This window comes from Seriola dumerili, unplaced genomic scaffold, assembly GCF_002260705.1.
Source record: "Seriola dumerili isolate Sdu_G_001 unplaced genomic scaffold, Sdu_1.0 BDQW01001449.1, whole genome shotgun sequence".
NCBI lineage: Eukaryota > Metazoa > Chordata > Actinopteri > Carangiformes > Carangidae > Seriola > Seriola dumerili.
In genome coordinates this window covers 1530119-1554984 of record NW_019175704.1, presented here as the reverse complement: position 1 = coordinate 1554984, position 24866 = coordinate 1530119, and the positions used below count along the sequence as shown (strand labels likewise).

Sequence of the window (24866 nt, the reverse complement as noted above, 5' to 3'; positions counted from 1 at the left end):
TCGATTGTAAATAGTTTTTTTTTTTTGGTTTTGGCAGAAAGGGAGCATCACATTTATCACACAGAATATCTTGTCCAGCCACATTTGTAGCATCTAAAAAGCATCTGTTATTCAATTGTAATAGTTTTACCTCTATCACAGACACAGATGTGCAGCTTGCAGAATTCTGTTAGGTCCATTTCCTGAAAGCATGTCGGATGAAGCCTGTATCTCTGCCTACAGCACCATTAGACTGTAATTCTATTACACAGTCCCCCTTCAGTGCTGAGATAGAAAAAGTGTGAGCACGACAGAAGCTGCACAAAAGTCGACTTAAACAAAGACAACTAGACAGTATTTTTGTTTTTTTTTCTGTGTATCAAATATGCTGATAACTTCTCTTTAAAGGCATTATTACACAATCGATTTGTTCACTGAGACATGTGGTCACATGAAACATGATGTTATTTATCAAGGGTACTTAGAGGTTAGAGAACGGCATCAATACCCTGCCGCCATCCTCAGCTGCCCCATTAGCTGAAGGACTCGCAAACTAACAAAAGGACCGAATGCCCATTGTTTATCAAAACAACACTGGCTGGTTCAAGGTATCTAGCGGGTAGAGTTATGGTTGTAAATAATTTTATTTTGTTTCATTTTGTTGTTGTAGAGGATGAAGAAGAAGGAGGAAGTGTAGGTGTTTTTTTTTTAGCCACTATGACCTGTAGTACTTGTCAGATATCAAGATTTGTATTAAAACGGTAAATATCAAAACATTGCATCAGAAAAATGTTAAATTTCAACACAGATATACTATAAAGAGCTACACCACCTGTGTTAAGATCAAATAGATTATAGAAATAGCCAGTCTTGTTTTTCTCTCTGTTTCTCACTCCTGTTTCTACTTCTCTCTTAAACATGTCAATTACATATTCTTCTCCGCCTCGTGGTCTCATCTCTATGCCGACCCGCTGTCAGTGCTGAGCGCGGCAGCAGGGAGAGGCAGGATGGAGATGTGTGCGTTCCTCCTGGAGAGGGGGGCAGGGCTGGAATTACCAAACCGCAGAGGAATGGTCCCGCTGCTTAGTGCCACCAAACACGGACACACACAGGTGAGGAGTCAGTGGCACAGGATTGTCTTCATTTTACCAGTTCTGTGTTTTTTGTTTTGTTTTCATTTTTTCGGGATAATTTTCCACCAATTCCCAGATTGTAGAGTTGCTGCTGAAGCAAGGCGCAGACATCAACGTCAGCGACAAGCAGGGTCGCACTGCACTGATGCTGGCTGCGTCTGAGGGTCACACCAGTACTGTTGAACTCCTGCTGTCAAAGGGTGAGGGTCCCCACCTTCCCCAGTGATATCCCAAGTATGTTTGATGAATGTACCTGAACTGTAGAGCAACATTTGTATTGTTTGTGGTCCCAGGTGCCTCTCTGTCCTCTGCTGATCAGGAGGGGCTGACTGCACTTAGCTGGGCCTGTCTGAAGGGACAGAAAGGTGCGGTGCAGGTTCTGGTGGAGGCCGGCGCAGACCTGAACCACCCAGACAGGCAGGGACGGACTCCTCTTGATCTGGCTGCTCTTAACGGGGATGCAGACACAGTGGGTTTCATGCTGCTGTTTAGATATTTAGATAATATTGACAATGGAAAACTAAGACTACGGATGCCTGTGTTTATTTAAAATACTCTTACTTACATTTACTTGCAAATGTTCCTTACCAAAAAGATGAATTTTCTTTTCTGCCTGTGGTTGGGATGCAGTTTATGCAGTTAATGCAGTTAAGTCACTACGTGACAGTAAGTTGCAAAACATTACAACTGTTGAAAGATGATAAGCAAAGTAAAACATATAACTGTCTCACAACAATGCATTTTTGGCAGTTTAGGAAATGAAATGAAATGAATCATAATTACAGAGATAATGATAATAATAATTTTCCCTGCAAGACTGGACGTCAACTTGCAATCCCAGCTCATGTGGAGTAAAAAAAAAAATCTCCTGATTATTTTTAGACTCTCAGTAATGTAATCTGTTGATCAGCAGGAGGGTAATTAAAATTATCTGATGATCATAAATTTGCATGTAGCGTGTAATCAACTAATGATATAAATATCTAAGAACTCGTTCATTGCCACAATATTAACTATAAGTATATAATGTTGTTGTTATTCGATGTGTGGCCAGGTACATTGCCTGGTGGAACATGGAGCGGTGCTGGAGAGAGCCGACAACAACAGTACCAGAAGTTCAGACCGGACGACAGGCTGCCAGAACCCGGCACTTGTGGCGTCGCTGCTGAAGAAAGGATCCAAGACGGGTATAAACACTAACCATAACAGCTCTGCAGTCAATTACACCTCTAGGAGTTTTACATTCAAAACAAAAACCATTTAACATCATACCACACAGTGTAACAGCTCCACAAACTGCAGCACGGCTTCTAAAATTAGCATTAAGTTGAATCGACACCTCTCTGGCCAAATTCACTACTAAGTGTAATCACATTTGTATCTGACTTAAACCAATCAATGAAGACTCAGCTCACTTGTATTGATTTGTATTATGTGCCACACTTTTGCACCTGCTCGCTCTGCATTAATATTACTTTACACTTGCATAGTTTACTTCCATACAGTATCTTGTTACTTACCTCTTGTTATTCTGCAACACCTGCAGTTTTACATCCACCTCTCTAACTCTCTCTTCGCCTCTCTCTCCTTCTCCTTCATCAACCGAAAGGCTACAGAACGGCTCAGCATGATCGATCAGGTACATGATTTATGTATGGCGCAAAGTAAAAGAGACAAGGCGAGGCAGATAATAGAAAGATAAATATTTTTACCATCCCATCAGGTCATGCTACATGGGCTATGGCTTCCTCCAAACCAGACATTCTGCTCATCCTGCTGCAGAAGCTGATGGAGGAAGGGAACATGCTTTACAAGGTATGTTACGGTGGATGTTGTACACTGTGTGTTGTGAGGGCATTGGCAAACCTTGCAGCCTTTAAGTTGAATAAACTTCAAACAAGATGTTTTAATGGATTAGTCTTCCCTTACCCTTCCTGTCCGTTTCTTTCTCTCCTTCTTCTTGTGTGTTTCTCAGAAAGGACGTATGAAAGAGGCAGGCCAGCGTTACCAGTATGCCCTGAGGAAGCTGCCTCGTGAGGGGCAAGGAGAGGAGCTGAAAGGGCTCAAAGACCTGCGGGTCTCCCTCTATCTAAACCTTTCCCGCTGCCGCAGGAAAACCAATGTAAGGTCCACAGCAGTATCAAACTGCTCATGCACTATTTAACACCGGCCGGTTTATTAGACGCCGAGGGGATGGCAAGAGGGCTGGCAAGGAGAGGTAGATGGTAGATATATAATTTATCTGAATCAACATAAAAAAGCTGACATGAGCACCAATATAGCTCGCTGTAAAAATATCCCTGCTTTTCAGATCTAGTTGCATGTCTCCCTGGTAAACAGAACGTACATGCAAGACCTGGAAGCAGGTGGTGACATAATGAATAGCTGTGTGCTGTTAGTGTGGAGATAGATGTGTGTGGCCTGCAGCCAGGTTTGGAACCCACCCTGGTGATGACAGACGTCCTAACAGACTGTGTAAAAATGCCATCCTTAGGGTCACTGTGGCTGATGAATAATGGAGCAGATAATGTGATGTGATAAGGTCACTCTCTCTGGCAGACCAAGCGCACTCACTTTCTCTGTGTCTCTACAGGGGCTTATTTACAGTGGACGTGCAAGTGGGCTGGCTAAATCCACATATTATATCAGAACGCAGGCAGTAAGGGCCAGCGGAGAGACTACATGATACCATCATTAAAGATTCAACGGCAATGTTCACAATCTCACATTCGAGGCTGCCATTTTGACCGCACTCTCAAGGACAGAATCGCCATGTGTTTGTGTCATTAAATATTCACCTGAGATGTGTGATGATGAGAGCAGTGAAAACCTGCAGGAAAACAAGCAGCTCTCTGTTTCTCTTCCTCTCTTCCTCTCTTTCTGTTCCTGGTCTATAAAAATGATTGCAGCATGAGTTCTCTTTCATTATACAAGCTTCTATCTTCAGATCCATATAATGAAGACGCAAACACAATTTTTTATTGGAATGGCCTCACATTATTTCTGCAAAGCAAACATTTTCCAATCTAGTCACAGCAATAAGGAGGGCTTGTTTTGTTTCTTTTAACTATGTACTCTGTCTAATGCTGAAAATTGAAACTTAAATGCTAAATAGACTTTTCTATCTGAAAAAACAGGATTTTGGCATAGCTGAGGAGTTTGCAACAAAAGCCCTGGAACTCAAACCCAGGTCTTATGAAGCGTATTATGCCAGAGCACGGGCCAAGAGGAGCAGCAGGTACAAAAATATTAAATGGAGTATATTATTTCAAAGCAGAATCAATTTGCTCAATGGAAAGTCGTTGTTGCGAGAATCAGCAATGTCTCCGTGGCGCTGTAAATGAAGTATTTTTAAAGTTCCTTTGTTCATCTTCTCTCTGCTCCCCAGGCAGTTTGCTGCAGCGCTGGCAGACCTCCACGAAGCAGCACGACTCTCTCCGTCCAACAGGGAGATACGGCGCCTGCTTGCACGGGTAGAGGAGGAATGCAAACATCACCAGAAGGCATCAAGCAACAACTCAACACAGGGCTACAACAGGGACCCTCACGCCCACCACCACCACGGCACAGAGGAGGAGACAGACGTCTATTCACAGGGAAGTCTGGAGAGGCAAATCCCCACGGAGCAGACTGATGCAGAGAAGGAGGAAGAGAAGGAGGAAGGTGAGGAGGTGAGCCTGCAATGTGGGAAAAGCCCAGAATTTTGGCCTCTGAATCCGTACGCTCCAAACAGGACTCTCCCTGGAGGCGTGGCCTTTGGTTTAACAGATCAGGCGCCATCTTTCCCTCAAGAGGAGTATGTACAGAACCAACTGTTTGTGGACATGCCTGAGCCTGTTCCTGCTATCAACAGGCAGACCCAAAGCCAAGGCAGCAGGACTCATCACCACTGCCACTCCCTCCAGTCAGGGAGCAGAGTCGGGGGCAGGCCTCTTTCTCTGTGCGGCCCTTCCAGTCCTCTGCCAGGCAGACACATCTCCACCTCACTGAGGCCCGCACCGGTGCTGGGTATTGACATCGGCCCTGGATCAGCCAACGAACACTCTGGACACAGCCCCACTGAGCTCTATCACCCCATGTCCCCCAACAGCTCCTCCCCACCGGGACCTCTTCAGATGTACCAGCCCCGTTCCTCCAGCTTCTCCAGAGGATCTGACAGACTCTCCACCCACTCTGTGGCTTTGGATGGCCTGTCTCTTGCTCTGGGGTCTAGTATGGAGGTTAGGAGGGAGAGTGGAGGAGGGGGCACAGCAGGCTCAAGGGGCTCTAGCTCCAGCCAAGCCTCCAGTGGGAATCTGTCAGACGGTGGCAGGCAGCAGGTGCTGGATGCCCCATGCCCCATCAAGAGCAGTGGTAGCTTCAAAACAAAACCTGAGCTAAAGCCCCGGCCCTTCATGGGAGTAATGGACAAAGCAGTGCGAGTCCAGGGCCAGCAGACCCCTGGCCTGGGCCGACAGGGGCAGGGAGGAGGAGGAGGAGGGGTGGAGAGTTTCAGTATGTCAGTCATGGAGTTCCAAGGGTTGAACAATGAGTTCAAGCGTGCCTCCTTCCAGGAGCAGCTCTCTGTAAGTCAGGCCAACAGCCAGCAGCACTGCCGGGAGTTTGGAGAGCGGCTTCACCAGCGAGAGGCCAGAGGCACCACATCCTCCCAGTTGCGCTTTCCTGACGGGAGGCACAGACAGGCGAGCCTAACGAGGGACAACCCAGCTCTGCATATGGCTCCCATCAAGCCCAAACGTTCGTTTATAGAGTCTAACGTCTGAATATAGTTTATCAAAGCACAGATACAGGCCGTTTTCGACAAACTATGTCCCACATAAGGTAGCAAGGGAGACTGGTTTGAGAACAGCTCCCTTCCCTGAGCCTGTTTTGTAGAGTTATGCTGCTGCACTGCATTTACAATCTAGAACCAGTGTTCAACTCAGGCTACTACGCTTTTGCTTACATGTCTACAGCTACACTAGTGTATTCAAGAAAACCAGACATACCTTAAGTAGGGATTTAAAAAAAATTAGGTAGTATATTGTCTCAAGTTTTAATTTATTATATCAAACATAGAAGTCAGAGAAAGCTTTGTGCACGAATATACGAAACCTCATGCTGTTAGTTGCAGGATATGACCATTTCTATTGTCAAGTGTCTTTTAAAAAACATTTATATTTGTACGGTGTACACTATATTTGCAGATTATATATTTCCCTGTAAGTGGTTATCTGTCAGCATTACAGGCTTCAAAAAATACTTTCTGTACTTGAGATTCTTTTTCTTGGTACATTTGATAAAAAAAGCACTGTACATGACATTGTTGGAAACTTCTTGTCATAATCTAATATTGACTTGATTGCTTAAATATTCACAGTATATGTTATTTATTTTTGCATAGCAGAGGACATATTCATATGAAGTGTTTATTGGGACAGAGAGAGAGAGCATTTACACAGTCAAGGATAAAAAACTTAAGAGACTTCTTACACTGCTGTATGTCCATAGTTGTCATATATCCTTTTGAGTCATACTATGGATTACAGAATGTTACCACATTATTATTGTGGTATAATAAAACATGAATGGAAGACTACATTTCTACATCTACTTATTTCACAGTATAATCAATGAAATGTTGCCTAAGCTTCAGAGTGTGTATGGATGGATAAAAGGTCTTGTCCTTTGACATTATAACTTTACTGATCAAAACTGACATTTAACCAAGCCATCAAAATAAACTGCTTGTATAATAATATGAAGTTTGCAATTTCTGAATATTGTGAAAATGCCTTCACTGTCATTAATCTCATGAAATGCTGGATGTTCAGCTTGCACAGGGAGGTAAACGCTAAACTACTTTGGCCAAGCACTATTCCCTTTAGGATTGTAATAAGCAAAGTCCTGCAACGTTGAGACAATCTAAAGAACACACACATGTAATGCTTACTTGTTACACTGCTGACAGTGCAAATAGTGTTCATTAAGACAACCAGCAAGGCTAATTTTCAATTAAAGCTGCATTAAGCAATGTTTCTAACCTTACACATGGTAATGTGAATGGGTTGTTAGTACTGCCGATCAGAACAGTCTGTAGGTTTCAGACACAGGCTATGGGTTTTTTGGTTATTCAGTCAATAAAGTGGCATACATAATAAAAGAATGAACACAAAACTCAAGGCCTCTCTATCAAAGTTTTTTTTTTTTTTTTTTTAATTAGCACCAGTGGGCGAATTACATATTGTGTTGATTTTTGAAAAAAGAATGTTAATGCTTACTTACTTTTTCTTTCATGAACTTAAAAAACTGTAAAAAGTTGAACAGTAACTATGGCATGTGCATAGGTTTTGGCACCCTACTAAATCAGCACTTAGTAACCCCACTTTCAAAAATTGCTTAATGCAGCTTTATAAATGAGTGCCACCAAAGAAAGCCCCACAGCGTGCAGACGTCTCATATGGAAAACAATCAGACACACCTGTACCTGTAATGGTGTGGGATCCCTGTGAGCAGTGTATTCAGCTTTCTGTCTGATTTAGGTGAAACATTTGGGGCACACCAGGTCAGAGGTGTTTCAGAGGCTAGTGGCTAGTTTTCCAGCGGCCAATAGCCATCTTCAGGGTGTGGTTAGGGGTGAGTAGAGTCGTCAGTAAAGGGAGGTTGGTCATAGGGCTGGAGCGGTTCTTGGTGTTGATCCAACTCTCAATGGCCTCTCTTTCATATGAGTAGCCATCTGTTGGGAAATGTACACGGTATACTCAATGACACTAACTAATATGTCATTATATGTAAATTGTGCTGGGTGGAAATGGTCTGATCTTCACTTACCAGCAGCAATGACTGGTTCCTTCATCAGCTCTCTGGTGATTGGACACAGGAACTCATCAGGAATGCCTGAACAGGCTGACTCACTCTTCAGCTCCTCCACTTTCCTCAGGAGTTTATTGCGCAGGCCTACGGACTCTACAGACACAAACATACAAAAAAGCAAGAGAATAAGGAGATGTGCCGGAACAGAAAAAAATAGACCAATTAAGACTTTGTAATAGAAACCAGTGGGTATCAAGCGGAACAGGCTAAACATCAACATAAATAATATCAATGTCAAGGTTCTGAGCATTTGTTATTCTTGCATTTAGCACTTTTCACTCTTGGATGGCAAATGTGAGCGTGGGTGAGCGTGAACATGGTGGGGAGCAGCCCGTTTGCTGACTGTCTGTCCATTTCAAAGTTAAATACTAAGCAGGCACTGAACTGCAATTTAGTTTGAATACTGTAACATTGTTTTGCAGAAAGTGGCTGCCAGAGAAATTAGTGGGATTTATTGAAATGTAAAAATAACTGACCAAAACGAATAAAAAGTTAACTGCAGCTGAGCATAAAACATTTTGTAGACCACCCTTGATAATCTAACTGGTACATTCTGATTTCATTCCTACCTTTGAGAAAAATATGCCTGTTTGTCTGTCTTTCATTGCAGTAGATAAAACATGTTGCTACTCAAATGCTGTTTTCTAAGTTAGTTCTGTTTAAAATGTGGTAATCATGATACATAACAAAAAACAGAACAATGTGGAAACCATCCTTCACAGCACTGAAACTGTGTAAAATGAGGAGTGACTGACAGCAGTTGTCAGATGGAATTGACGACATGGCAATGCAACCAACCAAGAGTGTAGGTTTGCATATGGACAGTAGGGACATGTCCCTACCAATATTTTGGGAAGATAAACTGTCATAAAAACGTCATAGTATAGTAAGGCATAAAATGTCATAAAATAGTAAGGCATAAAATTTCATAACAACATCATAGTATGATAAGATATAAAAACGTCATAGAATAGTAAGGTATGAAATGTCATAAAAACGTCATAGTATAGTAAGGCATAAAATGTCATAAAACAGTAAGGCATAAAATGTCATAAGAACATCATAATGTAATAAGTTATAAAAATGTCATAAAGTAGTAAGGCATGAAATGTCAGAAAAATGTCATAGTATAGTAAGTTAAAAAATGCCATAAAAACATCATAGTATAGGAAGGCAAGAAAACGTCATAGTATAGTAAGGCATAAAATGTCATAATAACATCAGAGTATAGTAAGGCATAAAAATGTCAAAAAACGTCATAGTATAGTAAGGTATAAAATGTCATAATAACATCAGAGTATAGTAAGGCATAAAAACGTCATAGAATAGTAAGGCATAAAATTTCATGAAAATGTCATAGTAAAATAAGATATAAAAAATGTCATAAAATAGTAAGGCATGAAATGGCAATAAAACGTCATAGTATAGTAAGGCATAAAATGTCATAAGAACATCATAGTATAGTAAGGTATAAAATGTCATAATAATGTCATAGTATACTAAGGCATAAAATGTCATAAGAACATCATAGTATAGTAAGGTATAAAATGTCATAATAATGTCATAGTATACTAAGGCATAAAATGTCATAAGAACATCATAGTATAGTAAGGTATAAAATGTCATAATAATGTCATAGTATACTAAGGCATAAAATGTCATAAGAACATCATAGTATAGTAAGGTATAAAATGTCATAATAATGTCATAGTATACTAAGGCATAAAATGTCATAAGAACATCATAGTATAGTAAGGTATAAAATGTCATAATAATGTCATAGTATACTAAGGCATAAAATGTCATAAGAACATCATAGTATAGTAAGGTATAAAATGTCATAATAATGTCATAGTATACTAAGGCATAAAATGTCATAAGAACATCATAGTATAGTAAGGTATAAAATGTCATAATAATGTCATAGTATACTAAGGCATAAAATGTCATAAGAACATCATAGTATAGTAAGGTATAAAATGTCATAATAATGTCATAGTATACTAAGGCATAAAATGTCATAAGAACATCATAGTATAGTAAGGTATAAAATGTCATAATAATGTCATAGTATACTAAGGCATAAAATGTCATAAGAACATCATAGTATAGTAAGGTATAAAATGTCATAATAATGTCATAGTATACTAAGGCATAAAATGTCATAAGAACATCATAGTATAGTAAGGTATAAAATGTCATAATAATGTCATAGTATACTAAGGCATAAAATGTCATAAGAACATCATAGTATAGTAAGGTATAAAATGTCATAATAATGTCATAGTATACTAAGGCATAAAATGTCATAAGAACATCATAGTATAGTAAGGTATAAAATGTCATAATAATGTCATAGTATACTAAGGCATAAAATGTCATAAGAACATCATAGTATAGTAAGGTATAAAATGTCATAATAATGTCATAGTATACTAAGGCATAAAATGTCATAAGAACATCATAGTATAGTAAGGTATAAAATGTCATAATAATGTCATAGTATACTAAGGCATAAAATGTCATAAGAACATCATAGTATAGTAAGGTATAAAATGTCATAATAATGTCATAGTATACTAAGGCATAAAATGTCATAAGAACATCATAGTATAGTAAGGTATAAAATGTCATAATAATGTCATAGTATACTAAGGCATAAAATGTCATAAGAACATCATAGTATAGTAAGGTATAAAATGTCATAATAATGTCATAGTATACTAAGGCATAAAATGTCATAAGAACATCATAGTATAGTAAGGTATAAAATGTCATAATAATGTCATAGTATACTAAGGCATAAAATGTCATAAGAACATCATAGTATAGTAAGGTATAAAATGTCATAATAATGTCATAGTATACTAAGGCATAAAATGTCATAAGAACATCATAGTATAGTAAGGTATAAAATGTCATAATAATGTCATAGTATACTAAGGCATAAAATGTCATAAGAACATCATAGTATAGTAAGGTATAAAATGTCATAATAATGTCATAGTATACTAAGGCATAAAATGTCATAAGAACATCATAGTATAGTAAGGTATAAAATGTCATAATAATGTCATAGTATACTAAGGCATAAAATGTCATAAGAACATCATAGTATAGTAAGGTATAAAATGTCATAATAATGTCATAGTATACTAAGGCATAAAATGTCATAAGAACATCATAGTATAGTAAGGCAAGAAATCTCATAAGAATGTCACACTATTGTAAGTTATAAAAATGTCATAGATTAGTAAGGCATGAAATGTCATAAAAACGTCCTAGTATAGTATGGCATAAAATTTCATGAAAATGTCATAGTATAATAAAATGTAAAAACGTCAAAAAATAGCAAGGCATGAATGTCATAAAAATGTCATAGTATAGTAAGTTAAAAAATGTCATAATAATGTCATAGTATACTAAGGCATAAAATGTCATAGTATAGTAAGGTATAAAATGTCAAAAAACGTCATAGTATAATAAGATATAAAAACGTCATAGTTTAGTAAGGCATAAAATGTCATAATAACATCATAGTATAGTAAGGCATAAAATGTCATAATAACATCATAGTATGATAAGATATAAAAACGTCATAGAATAGTAAGGCATGTAATGTCATAAAAACGTCATAGTATAGTAAGGTATAAAATGTCATAATAATGTCATAGTATACTAAGGCATAAAATGTCAACGTATAGTAAGGTATAAAATGTCATAATAATGTCATAGTATACTAAGGCATAAAATGTCAACGTATAGTAAGGTATAAAATGTCAACGTATAGTAAGGTGTAAAATGTCATAAAAAAATCATGAAAAGTAAGTTATAAGGATGTCATAGAATAATAAGGCATAAAATGTCATAAAAACGTCATAGTATAGTAAGGCATAAAATGTCATAAAAACGTATGGCATAAAATGTCATAAAAATGTCATAGTATAGTAAGGCAAGAAAACGTCATAGTATAGTAAGGCATAAAATGTCATAAGAACATCATAGTGTAATAAGTAATAAAATGTCGTTGTCTAGTAAGGCAAGAAATCTCATAACATCGTCATACTATAGTAAGTTATAAAAATGTCATAGTATATTAAGTTTAAAAATGCCATAAAAATGTCATAGTATAGTAAGGCATAAAACGTCATAAGAACATCATAGTATAGTAAGGCATAAAATTTCATGAAAATGTCATAGTATAATAAGATGTAAAAATGTCAAAAAATAGTAAGGCATGAAATGTCATAAAAATGTCATAGTATAGTAAGTTAAAAAAATGCCATAAAAACGTCATAGTACAGTAAGGCATAAAATGTCATAAGAATGTCATAGTATAGTATGACATAAAATGTCATAGTATAGTAAGGCAAGAAAACGTCATAGTGTAATAAGTAATAAAATGTCATTGTATAGTAAGGCGAGAAATCTCATAACATCATCATACTATAGTAAGTTATAAAAATGTCATAGTATAGTAAGGTATAAAATTTCATAATAATGTCATAGTATACTAAGGCATAAATTGTCATAGTATAGTAAGTGAAAAAATCCCATAAAAACGTCATAGTATAGTAAGGCATAAAATGTCATAATAACATCATAGTATTATAAGATATAAAAACGTCATAGAATAGTAAGGCATAAAATGTCATAAAAACGTCATAGTATAATAAGATATAAAAACATCATAAAATAGTAAGGCATGAAATTTCATAAAAATGTCATAGTATAATAAGATATAAAAATGTCATAAAATAGTAAGGCATGAAATGTCATAAAAATGTCATAGTATAGTAAGGTATAAAATGTCATAATAATGTCATAGTATACTAAGGCATAAAATGTCATAGTATAGTAAGGTATAAAATGTCATAAAAAAATCATGAAAAGTAAGTTATAAGGATGTCATAGAATAATAAGGCGTAAAACGTCATAAGAACATCATAGTATAGTAAGGCATAAAATTTCATGAAAATGTCATAGTATAATAAGATGTAAAAACGTCAAAAAATAGCAAGGCATGAAATGTCATAAAAATGTCATAGTATAGTAAGTTAAAAAATGCCATAACAACGTCATAGTATAGTATGGCATAAAATGTCATAAAAAATTTCATAGTATAGTAAGGCAAGAAAATGTCATAGTATAGTAAGGCATAAAATGTCGTAAAAACGTCATAGTATAGTAAGGCATAAAATGTCATAAAAACGTCATAGTATGATAAGATATAAAAACGTCATAGAATAGTAAGGCATGAAATGTCATAAAAGTGTCATAGTATAGTAAGGCATAAAATTTCATGAAAATGTCATAGTATAGTGAAGCATAAAATGTCATAGTAATGTCATAGTATAGTAAGATATAAAATGTCATAAAAACATTCTGAAAAGTAAGTTATAAGGATGTCATAGAATAATAAGGCGTAAAATGTCATAAGAACGTCATAGTATAGTAAGGCAAGACAGTCATAGTATAGTAAGGTATAAAATGTCATAAAACATCATGAAAAGTAAGTTATAAAAACGTCACTGAATAATAAGGTGTAAAAAGTCATAAAAATGTCATAGTATAGTAAAGCGTAAAAAGTCATAATAACGTCATAGTATAGTAAGGCACAAATTGTCATAAGAACGTCATAGTATGATAAGATATAAAAACGTCATAGTATAGTAAAGCATAAAATTTCATGAAAATGTCATAGTATAATAAGATGTAAAAACGTCAAAAAATAGCAAGGCATGAAATGTCATAAAAATGTCATAGTATAGTAAGTTAAAAAATGCCATAACAACGTCATAGTATAGAATGGTGTAAAATGTCATAAAAATGTCATAGTATAGTAAGGCAAGAAAATATAGTATAGTAAGGCATAAAATCATACATCATAGTGTAATAAGTAATAAAATGTCATTGTATAGTAAGGCAAGAAATCTCATAAGAACGTCATACTATTGTAAGTTATAAAAATGTCATAGTATAGTAAGTGAAAAAATGCCATAAAAACGTCATAGAATAGTAAGGCATAAAATGTCGTAAAAACGTCATAGTATAGTAAGGCATAAAATGTCATAAAAACGTCATAGTATAATAAGATATAAAAACGTCATAGATTAGTAAGGCATAAAATGTCATAAGAACGTCATAGTATAGTAAGACATAAAATGTCATAAGAACGTCATAGTATAGTAAGGCAAGAAAACGTCAGTATAGTAAGGCAAGAAAACATCATAGTATAATAATAATGTCATAAGAACGTCATAGTGTAATAAGTAATAAAATATCATAGTATAGTAAGGCAAGAAATCTCATAAGAACGACATATTATAGTAAGTTATAAAATTGTCATAATATAGTGAGTTAAAAAATGCCATAAAAACGTCATAGTATAGTAAGGCATAAAATGTCATAAAAATGTCACAGTATAAGTAAGTTATAAAAACGACATAGAATAGTAAGGCATAAAATGTCATATTAACGTCATATTATAGTAAATTATCAAAACGTCATAGAATAGTAAGGTATAAAAACATCATAGTATAGTAAGGTATAAAAACATCATAGAATAGTAATGCAAAAAAAAAATTCACATTATAGTGAAGCATGAAAACGTCATAGTGTTATACAGAGTTACCCATCAAGGCTGCCCTTTAAGCCCCTTATTATTTGCCCTCACAATTGAACCACTATCCATTGCACTTCAACCATTCTGGAGGGGTGACGGGGTTGTTGTGTCCCAACCAATGTTGAGACCAAACCTTGCAACCAACATTTGCTGAAAACTACATGACGAATGCCGGCCTGGCTGGTAGACTGATATCAACAACACTCAACATAACACTCCTACTTTAGCCTTGTGGTTGAACTTATTACAGGAGAAAAGACAGAAATACATCCAAGTCTGATAAAACAGGAAAAAAAAAATTTACAACAAGACTTGGAAATAACCAAGAAGGCCAAATGATATTAGGTGTAAATACACTCTATACCTTATGAGAAATACTGTTTTGGAGATTGGGTTATGTAACTGATGAAGTGCGCCAGATTTAAGTCAGAACTGCTGAAGCCCCAAAGTTGAGTGCTTTTCCAGTGCAGCCTAATATTATGTAATCTTGCTCAGTAAAACCCCCATCACCATTCATATATTCCTTCACACTTACTTTAATTTAATGGGCCACGTTTTATCCATGTAAATAGGTCGAAAAATCCTAATCCACACGTCCATGTTCATTCTCACAAGAGTGCAGTCGTGTAATACCCATAAGACTGGCTTTATATTCTTACATTTTGGACAAAAGGAGGAGGCATTAGGACTATGAGAGAATGAGGGACTGAAGAAGTGGCATTGCACTTGCTGAGCCGTGTGTGATGCTTGTCTTCCTCACCTATGAGCAGCTCTGACGCCAGTGTTTCCTTGGTGAGACTGAGCAGCTCTGTCCCATCTATGTTGTTGGCCCTGAATTTGTCAACCAATCGCTCGAGGCCCTCCTCCACCAGCCACTCAGACACATCCTCCTCCGACCAATCGGTGACCAGCAGCTTCAATCGGCCTGCTGAGTTTCTCCCTGAGAGGTTGAGTCAAATAAAGACGGTCAGTCCTTGACAGGTGCAGTCCTGCTGACTAATTATTGATTAGGGCAAGCATGGCTTGTGTAATGATATAAATAAATGTCTGGAGATTGCAGTGACGTTTTCATTGACACAAGATGAAACTAAAAAAGGGAGGTGGTCAGCTCATGCAAGACCAAACTTGGACTTGGCACCTGCTAGAAATCACATGGCCATTCCTAATTATGCCAAAATGATTTTTTGTGCAGATAGTGTATGAGCAGTGGTGTCTCATCTACAGATTTTTACTATACTCTTAATATACTACACAGTACAGCCTATTTCCTTTTTTCCTACCTTCACCTGATGTCAGAGCAGATTCCCCTGAAACACAAAAAAGGAGTAACTGTAACATGAGCAATGCAATGCAATCTTTGAGCAAACCTGCAGCACTTGAGGATAGGAAGTGAGTAAGGAAAAGAGAGCACTCTTGTACACAACACCTGCGTCCTTAGCCACAAGATGAAACAAATTTTGCATGTCACAAGATAAAAGCTACTTGCACTGAGCTGAGGTGTCACTCTTTCAGTAGGACTGCTGAAGATTTAACTGACTGCAAATGACATTGGTCTGTCTTAGAATAGCCATGTTTACCAGAATATGTTTTTTATATATATAGATATACAGTATATATAGATATATCTATATATATCTATATACATATATATATACATGTATGTATACAGAAATGTATGTGTGTGTGTGTGTAGATTTTCTGTAGATTTTCAGAGTTCCACCTGGAAATGAAGATAAAACCTGGTGTGACTGCTGATGTTGTAAAAGCAACTCTTTCCTTTTCATTCAAGTGCCAAAAAAACAGTTTTTAAGTTAAAAAGAAAACTAACCAGGCAATGACTTCCCGCCTTTTCGTTGGACACAAGGTGCAGCAAAGGAGGCAGACACAAAAACAGATTACACGACAAAACAGAAGTAATTAATCGGCAGTGTATAGACGTTAGTCTATTTGAGTGATGTGTGTGAGTGCGTGTTTGTGTTTTTCCCACCATGGCCACTGCATCCGTCCTCCAGCCTCCAGATGTTTACAGTCTTATCCATTGATCCTGTAGCAATTAGTGGTGAAGTTGGAGAGAAGGAACATGCTGTCACGTACCTAAAGCAGATGACAGTAAAAACCTGAATGTTGGTTCTGTTAATGATTGGGTGTAGCTTTTTCTGTATAAGACTAAAAAGAGATGTGTCAATCAAAGGCAAATGGCTTAGTACAAATATATGAATCAAAAAAGGCAAGAGGGCTGACGGGGAGAAAAATGTAAAACACCACATAAAACAAAATATGAAAAAGTAAGTTGTAAGAAGTAACATGAGCATGCAGGTCCCCAAATGCAGACCCAAAATCTAATTACAGCAGCTTAAAGAGCCCTGCATGAAGATGTGAGGCCGCAGTTCAGCTGTTACGGGTTTAAAAGGTGAGCACTACGGCTCGATACCAGACCTAAATATCTAGCAGTGATGGAAATGCTCTCCATCAGAGGGTCAATTCACCGATGGCTTACCACAGCAAAAGGCTGCACTGAGATCTAAATAAGGATTAAAATCGAATTTTCAGTAGATTCAAGAAAGTCAAGGCAACGTTAATGAGGACAATCTCTCTGAAGCCTAAGCTGGATTGCTCAGAAATGTTGATCCACAAAAGCTAGTTGGCTTCAAACAATGTTTCCAAAACCTCCAATAGGAACCGACAGAAGGGCATGCGCTGACCTAACCTCAAGATTCTCTCACATCGTTATATTATCAGCTTGTCTGAAGTCAAATGAGTTTCCTAGAGGCATTTTGTCAAGTGCTTCTGATTCACTTTTTCGGCATTTATCCACTTTCTCCCAACTTGCCTCGTCTACTTCCACTTCAGTTCGTGATTCTCCAAAATGACTTTCATTTGCCCCGCTGAAAGGATGTGAGTTTGTTGCCTTTCCATCACAGGTGGCTGGATGGACGTATAAATAGCTTGTAAGTGTGATCGTTCAGCTGTGGCTTATGTGTACGTGTATGTGTAGGGGAAGAGATGCAGTTAGAGCAGTCCTTACTTTTTCTAAAGATGCTAAATGAAGGTTTTGTGACCACACTGGATCACAGTCTATTGATAGAACTGTGCTCGGTGTCTCTGCCCTCTCGTAAATGTAAAGTTCATTTATGTTTACTGTATGTTTTGTATACTGTAATAATGTTTTATATCAAAACTAATTTGAATTAGCACCTTGTGGTTGTAAGCGTCTGCCAACCTGCCAAGTTGCAGGAAATATGGTCACAATCTCTCCATCTTGAGTTACAGCACTGAATAATGGCCAAGAGTGTTTTTGCAGAACATTATGATGTCACAGTGAAGTTGACCTTTTACCATTTGGATATAAATTGTCATCACATCATCATTTTATCCTACTAGACATTTGTGTTAAATTGCGTCGTAACTAACGTATGAATTGGTGAGTTATGGCCAAAAACATGTTTTTTGAGGTCACAGTGATCTTGACCATTGACCTTTGACCTTTGGCCACCAAATTCGAATCATTTCATCTTTGAGTCCAAGTGAATGTTTGTGCCAAATTTGAAGGAATTCCTTCAAGGTGTTACTAAGATATCATGCTCACAAGAACCAGGCGGATGGACGGATGGACTGACAACCTGAAAACACAATGTATCCGGCCCTGGCTGTCTCCGGCATGGAGGCTTACTAAAACTAGTCTCAAAATGTCTCAATGTAAATTTCCATCGAATCATGTCCAGTTATCTATGGAATTAAGAAAAATACCAAACAAACTATGTCCAGATCCTGGTGCAGAATATACAACCAATACCTTCGTTTTTTAAGTATTACCATTGCAAAGCATCCTGCAGTGGATTTTCCCCAAAAAATATGATTTAAGAGAGACTGAGCTTGTGTGTGTTTCTAAACAGAAGATGCCAGAGAAACTGTATGAAAGGCCTCTTTTATGAATTCTGCACAAACAACATTAAGTGTGCAAGTGGTGGAGTGTAAACAAGGCAAAATGGACAAAATTAAAATTGCCAGAATGATCACAGAATTTTTTTTCATCCTTTGAAGTTGTGCATATGGACTGGGTGAGCTGCAAAGGAATGGCCTTGTTAGGATTAATAAAGTTGTCTGAATCTGAATAGATTTATCCCATTATGAGAATGTTATAATATTTCTTAGTTTTCAAATCACATAGAGGTCATTTAAACTGTTGCTCATTCAATTGATTTCAAATGTCTTTTTAGTGTTTTTTCAGAAAACTAATTTCTAATTTTGAATGAATATGTTTTTAAAATATTCAAGATCTCACATTGTGATTTTATTAAAATTTATCTTCTTGTTCTTTTAGACATGAACACCACAATATCTCAATATTTAGAAATGTGAAGTGTAAGTGTGAAGAAATTTGTTAAGATACAAATGATAGCACAGTACTAACCATACAGTCAATACTCTGTCTGGCAAGATGAGTAGGAAAATTTACATATTTACTTTGGGATAAATTCATACATACATTCAATGAGAAAATCCAGTAAACAAAACTACAGAAATATAAGTGAATATTTACCTCTCATGCTGTTTCAGTGTGTAAAGCAAAACTGCATTTTTCTGCAAATAGACAAAGTGTCGGACAAAACACAATTGAACATTATGAATGGAGCAGTATATAATTTAAGTCTATGGTAGAACCTATATCTACTACGTAAATCAAAAAAGGAGAGATACGTACTGCATCATAGACTGCAACAGTTTTGTCCACAGAGCTAAGGGAAATAAAAAGATAAAATTGCAGCTGTGTCAGCAATGTTTTAATAAACCAAGTATATGGCACAATATGTTCACACATATCCACATTCACTCAGTGAGGAATAAAGCAATCTCTGTCTCCCTCCAGTGATTCCAGGGAAGTACTGCACTCTTATATGTGTGTCGAGGGTGGCCTACTTACTATGTCCAGGCAAACAATCTATATTTTACATCAATCTCTTGATCCTAAATAGATCAAGAGATGGATACTGATCTATTTAATATCAAGAGAGTGATGTAAAATATACATCTGGCTTATGGCTTGCAACTATAGCAATGTCTTGTGAATTTCCTTGAGGGAATCAGGATGGTTAGAAATCCTTTAAATGTGTCTCTTAAAAGGGACATACAGGTGAGTTTCCATCTTCTTATCCAATCAAGTACAATTCGTATATAATTTACTTACTGCAGTTTTTAGATTTTATTTTTTTTTTAAACTCACTCAAAAAAGATAAAGGGATGTTCATCATTTTGCCTGTATTTGTCATATTCGTTTGATAATTCAATTCTGAGCGGTTTTGAAAACTCTGCAAAACCTTTGCACTATTTACTGAAGAGCCACCAGGACTTTGATTAAACAATGTCAGCTCTGGGAGTGGTGCATTTGTCCAACTGCATCAGTCACAACTTTACTCTTCAAATTAACATTACCACCAGGATAAGTAATTGATCACTGTGATGGTTTACCTACTTCAAACAAGTCTCTACATATAGATTTTTGACTAAATCTAAAAGCTGTAGGCTTTAGGTAACGTTTTGAAAGAAGATGACAGAATTCGACAGGCAAATTGTATCAAGGCTAAAAAATGCAAAACCTCTGGTACGCCTTCTTAAACTTCAAATCTTACCCAGACACGAGCAGCTGCCCATCTGAGGAGTACGCACAGGAGAGGACTGGAGCCGACTGGCCAGTTAATGTGTGCAGGAGCTGCATCTTATAGGCTACAAGAGAGACAAACAACTGAAGTTATAACAGACTATAACAACACCTTATACATAATGAAATAATGGACATATTCTGCTTTCTATAGCGCTTGCTAACTACATAACACAGGTTTATAATCTCAGCTGAAATCCACAGGAGGTTGTAATAAAGACAGAGAGGATCATATGAAACAGAGAGAGGAATCCTCCATCATGTAAAGATCAGTAATGTCACTGTACCTCCAGAGCTGAACTTGTTAATGGCCCAGATCTTCAGGAGACTGTCTTGGCCACAGGATGCCAGACGAAACTGCACGACTTGACCACCTAAAGGACAAAGACAAACAAAAACAAAAAAATTACTTGATACCAAACAAAGCACAAACTGTGCTCAGTCAAACAACAATTAGCCTTGATGTATGGCAACTATTATTTGGATGTTATTGTTCCCTGCAGTGAAATTAGACCAAACAGATCAGCTGTGCTCCACTTACTGTATCTGTTCATCACATGCAACATCACTGATAACACTGATGTGATTTTGTCAAACCGATTAATCAACTGTTGTTCAATTAATCAATTAACCGTCTAATTATTTTAACTCTACAACCATCTTCATCTTCTATAAGGGGTAATGTGTGTGCAGCATTAGTTTTAATAATAATTTGACAGTATGTCCTATAACTAGGTGACTAGCATGCTTTATGTAAAAGCCAACTGATCGCACCAGTGGGTTGAGTATTATCAGTAAATATGCTGACAGATATGCAAATGGGAACTGCAGCACACACTGTGCACTTTGCACACTGCAGTTTCTTGTATAGTTCACTCTTATTTTATTTTATTATAATTTAATATTTACATTTATGCGTATAGTTATTCATACTTAATTTTCAGTGAAGGTTATTGGTGACAATTTATTGTTAGTGTACCTTATATTACCTTATATTTCCTGTTGCCTTTATATTTGATAATACATTTCAATGTACATTACAAGTACATTTACTCAAGTGCTGTTCATAAGTGCAATTTTGTGGTACTTGTACTTCACTTGAGTTTTTTTTCATTTTATGCCACTTCATAATTTTACCTCACTACATTTCACAGGCAGATAGTTACCTTTCAGATTAAGACTTCAGATATAATAATCTAACAAAATATAATGCTTAGTTTTGGCTTGTGATCCCTTGAGATGTCTATGAGTTGTTAGCAGTTTCACCAAAATGAGTTCCCCTTTAAATGTCTAAGATGGTTTCATTTAAATGTTTGAACTGTTTGAGAGAAAAAAGAGAGAAGAAAAAATCCAAAAAATGAATAAAAATTTGTGTAGCAGAAGTTTTTTCTTTTTCTCACTAGCTCTCATTAATCATCTCATGACCCCTTTGATTTATCTTGTGGGGGTCTCCACCTCGAGCAGCTACAACACTGCATGTTTAATTGATGCATCAGTATTAACAATCTAATATGACATGTAAAGTAATATATCATTGACAGGGAGTGACTTTCCATGCTTTAAGTACATTTTGCTGACAATACATCTATTGTACTTTTAATTATGTAGTGTATGTACTGGTACTTTTAATTGAATAAAGGATTGGAATATTTCTTGCATCATTGTGCCTCTTTGCATGTCTTTTTAATAATGAGATTTGAGGTAGTTTTATCAAAAGTGCTTAATTCCAAGTTTTAAGATTTTAATATTCTCAGATGTCACTCTTCTGATCTCCTCACTCACACAATGGTTCTCACCACTGAGGATGCTGGGAGCAAAGGTGCAACAGGTGACCCCCAGGTCGTGGGCATTCTTCTCTGCATGGAGCTGGTTCATGTTCAGGTCCCACAGACGCAGGTCTCCATAGGTGGAGCCGCTCATGAAGACCTGACTGCATGGGCTAAAGGAGCAGGCTACCATTGTTGTGTCATTCACTGCCCCGGTCCTTCACAAACACAACCAACAGCAGCTGCATTAACAGCCCAGTTTTCAATTCAATTCAGCTTCATTATCATCATTCAAGTCCAATAACGTATGGAACTGGATAAATATTATGTTGTGTAAATGCAAAACAGTGGTGCGAGGAGAGATGTTTGCATTTAGCTTCAAGCTCGTTTTGTCGACTGTACTGTATGTCTGTGTAAATAGTAGGCCTGCAGATTTTCTCTCTATAAAATGTCTATAAAATAGTGAAAATACCCATCACATTCAGTCAACAATTACTCGGATTTGAGAAACTGCAAATAGTGAATGTTTGGCATTTGAAACAATTAATTGACAATCAAAATTTTCAGTTGAGCAACTAACCAATTAATCATGCCAGCTCTATAGAAACGTAATTTTTCAACTTTACCTGCGCAGCTGTTTGGAGGGGAAATCCCACAGAGCCAAAGTGCCATCAGATGCACCAGAAACCATGTGAATAGAGTCAGGAGAGAGTGCACAGATCCTCACAGGGCTGCGACCAGGATGTTCCATGACGGCCTCGATCTCACCTGTGACCATGGACCAGACCACCGTGGTTGCATCAGTCGAACACGAAGCGAGAAACTGCCCACAGGGGCTGAAGCAGCAGCAGTGGACGCTGTAGCCATGTCCTGACAGCGGTGAGAACGACAGCTCTGAGAAGTCACTGGTGTTGTATATCCTGAGGGTTTTGTCCCCAGAACAGGTGGCCAGCAGTTTGGCAGAGAAGGCACACCAGTTGACATCATCTCGATGGTCATGTAAAGTGCAAAGCAGTGACGTCATTTGGAGAGCCGGTCCTATAGTTCAAATAAAGGGAATGAGAAAATTAACATCATTATACACAGGAAAAGTCATTCCCTTGAATCCCAAAACTGAACCCAGCAGCAGGTTCACTGAGACAGAATATAGCAATATTCTCTTATGGCCAATTCACTCTTCAATAACTCTTGTATTGTATTGCATTTATCCTTGATTAATTCACACTCTGGTCTCAGCCAGAGCTGTTAATACATCTTAAATCAAATCCCAAGTCCTGAAAGACAAATTGCAAGTAAAGATGCAAATCTTACTTAGTCTTTCTGCCTGGGCCTTGTGAAGCATCCTAGATGCAGAATTAATTGTTTTCCACTATGAAACATCACACAGGATAAACTGACTAATAGTCAGGCCTGACCGTCAGTTTTGTTCAAAATGACCAACATTTGTTGGATCAGGCCACAATTAACCTTACACAACTGAAGAGCTGAAGCAACTAGTCGATTAATCGATTAGTTCACTGAAATAAAATTAAAGCAGTAACAAACTTTCCAATACAATAGAATTTTTAAGTTATTTTACAAACACTTGCATCATAAATTGAATATTTTGGGATTTTAGACAGTTGGTTGAAAATAATTTGGGATTTTGAAAACAGTGATGACCACTTTTCACTATTGTCTGACATTTTAAATGACTAAATGGTGACTACATGGAATGCACAGGCCTAATACTAAAACATTAGAAACTAAGTTAGGTCTGTCTGTTTTACATCTTCAGGGATTTTACCATGTTAAATGTTGATAAATTTAAATCTTTTTGCTTTCATTTGTCAAATCTTCAGACCTCAATATTGAGGTCTCTACAGTTATAGCTGCAATGATTAGTCGATCAACACAAAATCAATTTGCAACTGTTTTGATAATTGATTCATCGTTTTGTGATTTATTAAGCAAAATGCCAAAACATTTGCTTTAAGCTTTGGACAAAACCAGATAACTGAAGTTACACTGGGCTGTGGGATTAGTGCAACGGGCATTTTTCACAATAGGCAAAAAATTAATAGTTGATTAATCAAGAAAATAACCTGCAGATTAAAAGATAATGAAAATAATCAGTTGCAGCCCTGAAGACAAAAGCAGTTTAGAGTAGGCCTATGTGTCTAAGAATCTGAGCAGCCGTTCAAAATTAATAAATAACTCATTCAAGTTCAAAAGCAGAACAAAGAAAGGAGGAAAATCCATGTAGTTTTACTTGTTTTTCTATCCTATGGATTTTTTTTTTTAAATCTGGAAAGAAAAAAAACATTTGCTGGGCTGTCACATCTCCTCACTAACAGACTTAGAAAAGCAGCAGACAAACAGCTATAACGCCACAGGGATCCTGTGGCTGGAGATCCTGTAGCTAAGTGCATCAGAGCCGAGAGGCAGCTTTCTGCTTCATGCTGTTGTGTCGAATATTATTCACCAGCGCGGAAACAAACTGCGGCGAAACAGTACAGCAAGAAAACTCCCGCGGTAAACAAAGTGAAATCTACTTGTAACGTTACCTTTATCCCTCTACAGCAGTGTTTTAGCAGTGTTTTATACCTTTCTCCGCCGTGTCGTCCATTCACTTGAGGTTTGTTTACTTCCTCGTCGAACAGCTGACCGTGACGTAATATGGGTTACGTCACGTATTATTTATTTTAATTTATTTATTTGCTTATATTATGTTTTTTTTTTTTTTTTAATTATGTTACATCATTTTGTTAATTCTGTTACGACCCACCCACACACACACACACACACACTCCCTGTTATTTTATCATGTTATCGTTTTTTTTGTTTCCTTTTTATACCGGAAGTTCGACATTGTC

The 24866-nt window shown here is 37.0% G+C and overlaps 2 protein-coding genes across 4 annotated transcripts in view; one reads left to right on the top strand and one right to left on the bottom strand.

Moving 5' to 3' along the window:
• LOC111238638 (protein TANC1-like) overlaps positions 1–7198 on the top strand; it is a 32965-nt gene extending 25767 nt beyond the window's left edge. The window contains exons 21-28 of the mRNA XM_022768241.1: positions 958–1091; positions 1189–1312; positions 1406–1581; positions 2167–2299; positions 2836–2927; positions 3088–3234; positions 4250–4350; positions 4501–7198. Of these exons, the coding sequence (XP_022623962.1) occupies positions 958–1091; positions 1189–1312; positions 1406–1581; positions 2167–2299; positions 2836–2927; positions 3088–3234; positions 4250–4350; positions 4501–5875 (2282 nt within the window). The 3' untranslated portion in view covers positions 5876–7198. The remainder of the gene's footprint in view (positions 1–957; positions 1092–1188; positions 1313–1405; positions 1582–2166; positions 2300–2835; positions 2928–3087; positions 3235–4249; positions 4351–4500) is intronic.
• Positions 7199–7286: 88 nt separating this feature from the next.
• Positions 7287–24664, bottom strand: wdsub1 (WD repeat, sterile alpha motif and U-box domain containing 1). Of its 3 annotated transcripts, none has more exons than XM_022768263.1 (13): positions 24598–24664; positions 22638–23049; positions 22042–22229; positions 20533–20619; positions 20217–20310; positions 19292–19325; positions 19130–19170; positions 16577–16683; positions 16418–16435; positions 15870–15896; positions 15350–15529; positions 7923–8057; positions 7287–7827 (listed from the first exon to the last, which is right to left on the bottom strand). In XM_022768263.1, the coding sequence occupies exons 1-13, from the start codon at positions 24617–24619 to the stop codon at positions 7676–7678; spliced, it is 1497 nt and encodes a 498-aa protein (XP_022623984.1). In that variant the 5' UTR covers positions 24620–24664; the 3' UTR covers positions 7287–7675. The 3 variants fall into 3 exon arrangements, with proteins under 3 accessions (XP_022623984.1, XP_022623987.1, XP_022623985.1); XM_022768266.1 differs by having other exon boundaries at positions 24558–24632; XM_022768264.1 differs by lacking the exon at positions 16418–16435.
• Positions 24665–24866: the final 202 nt, after the last annotated feature.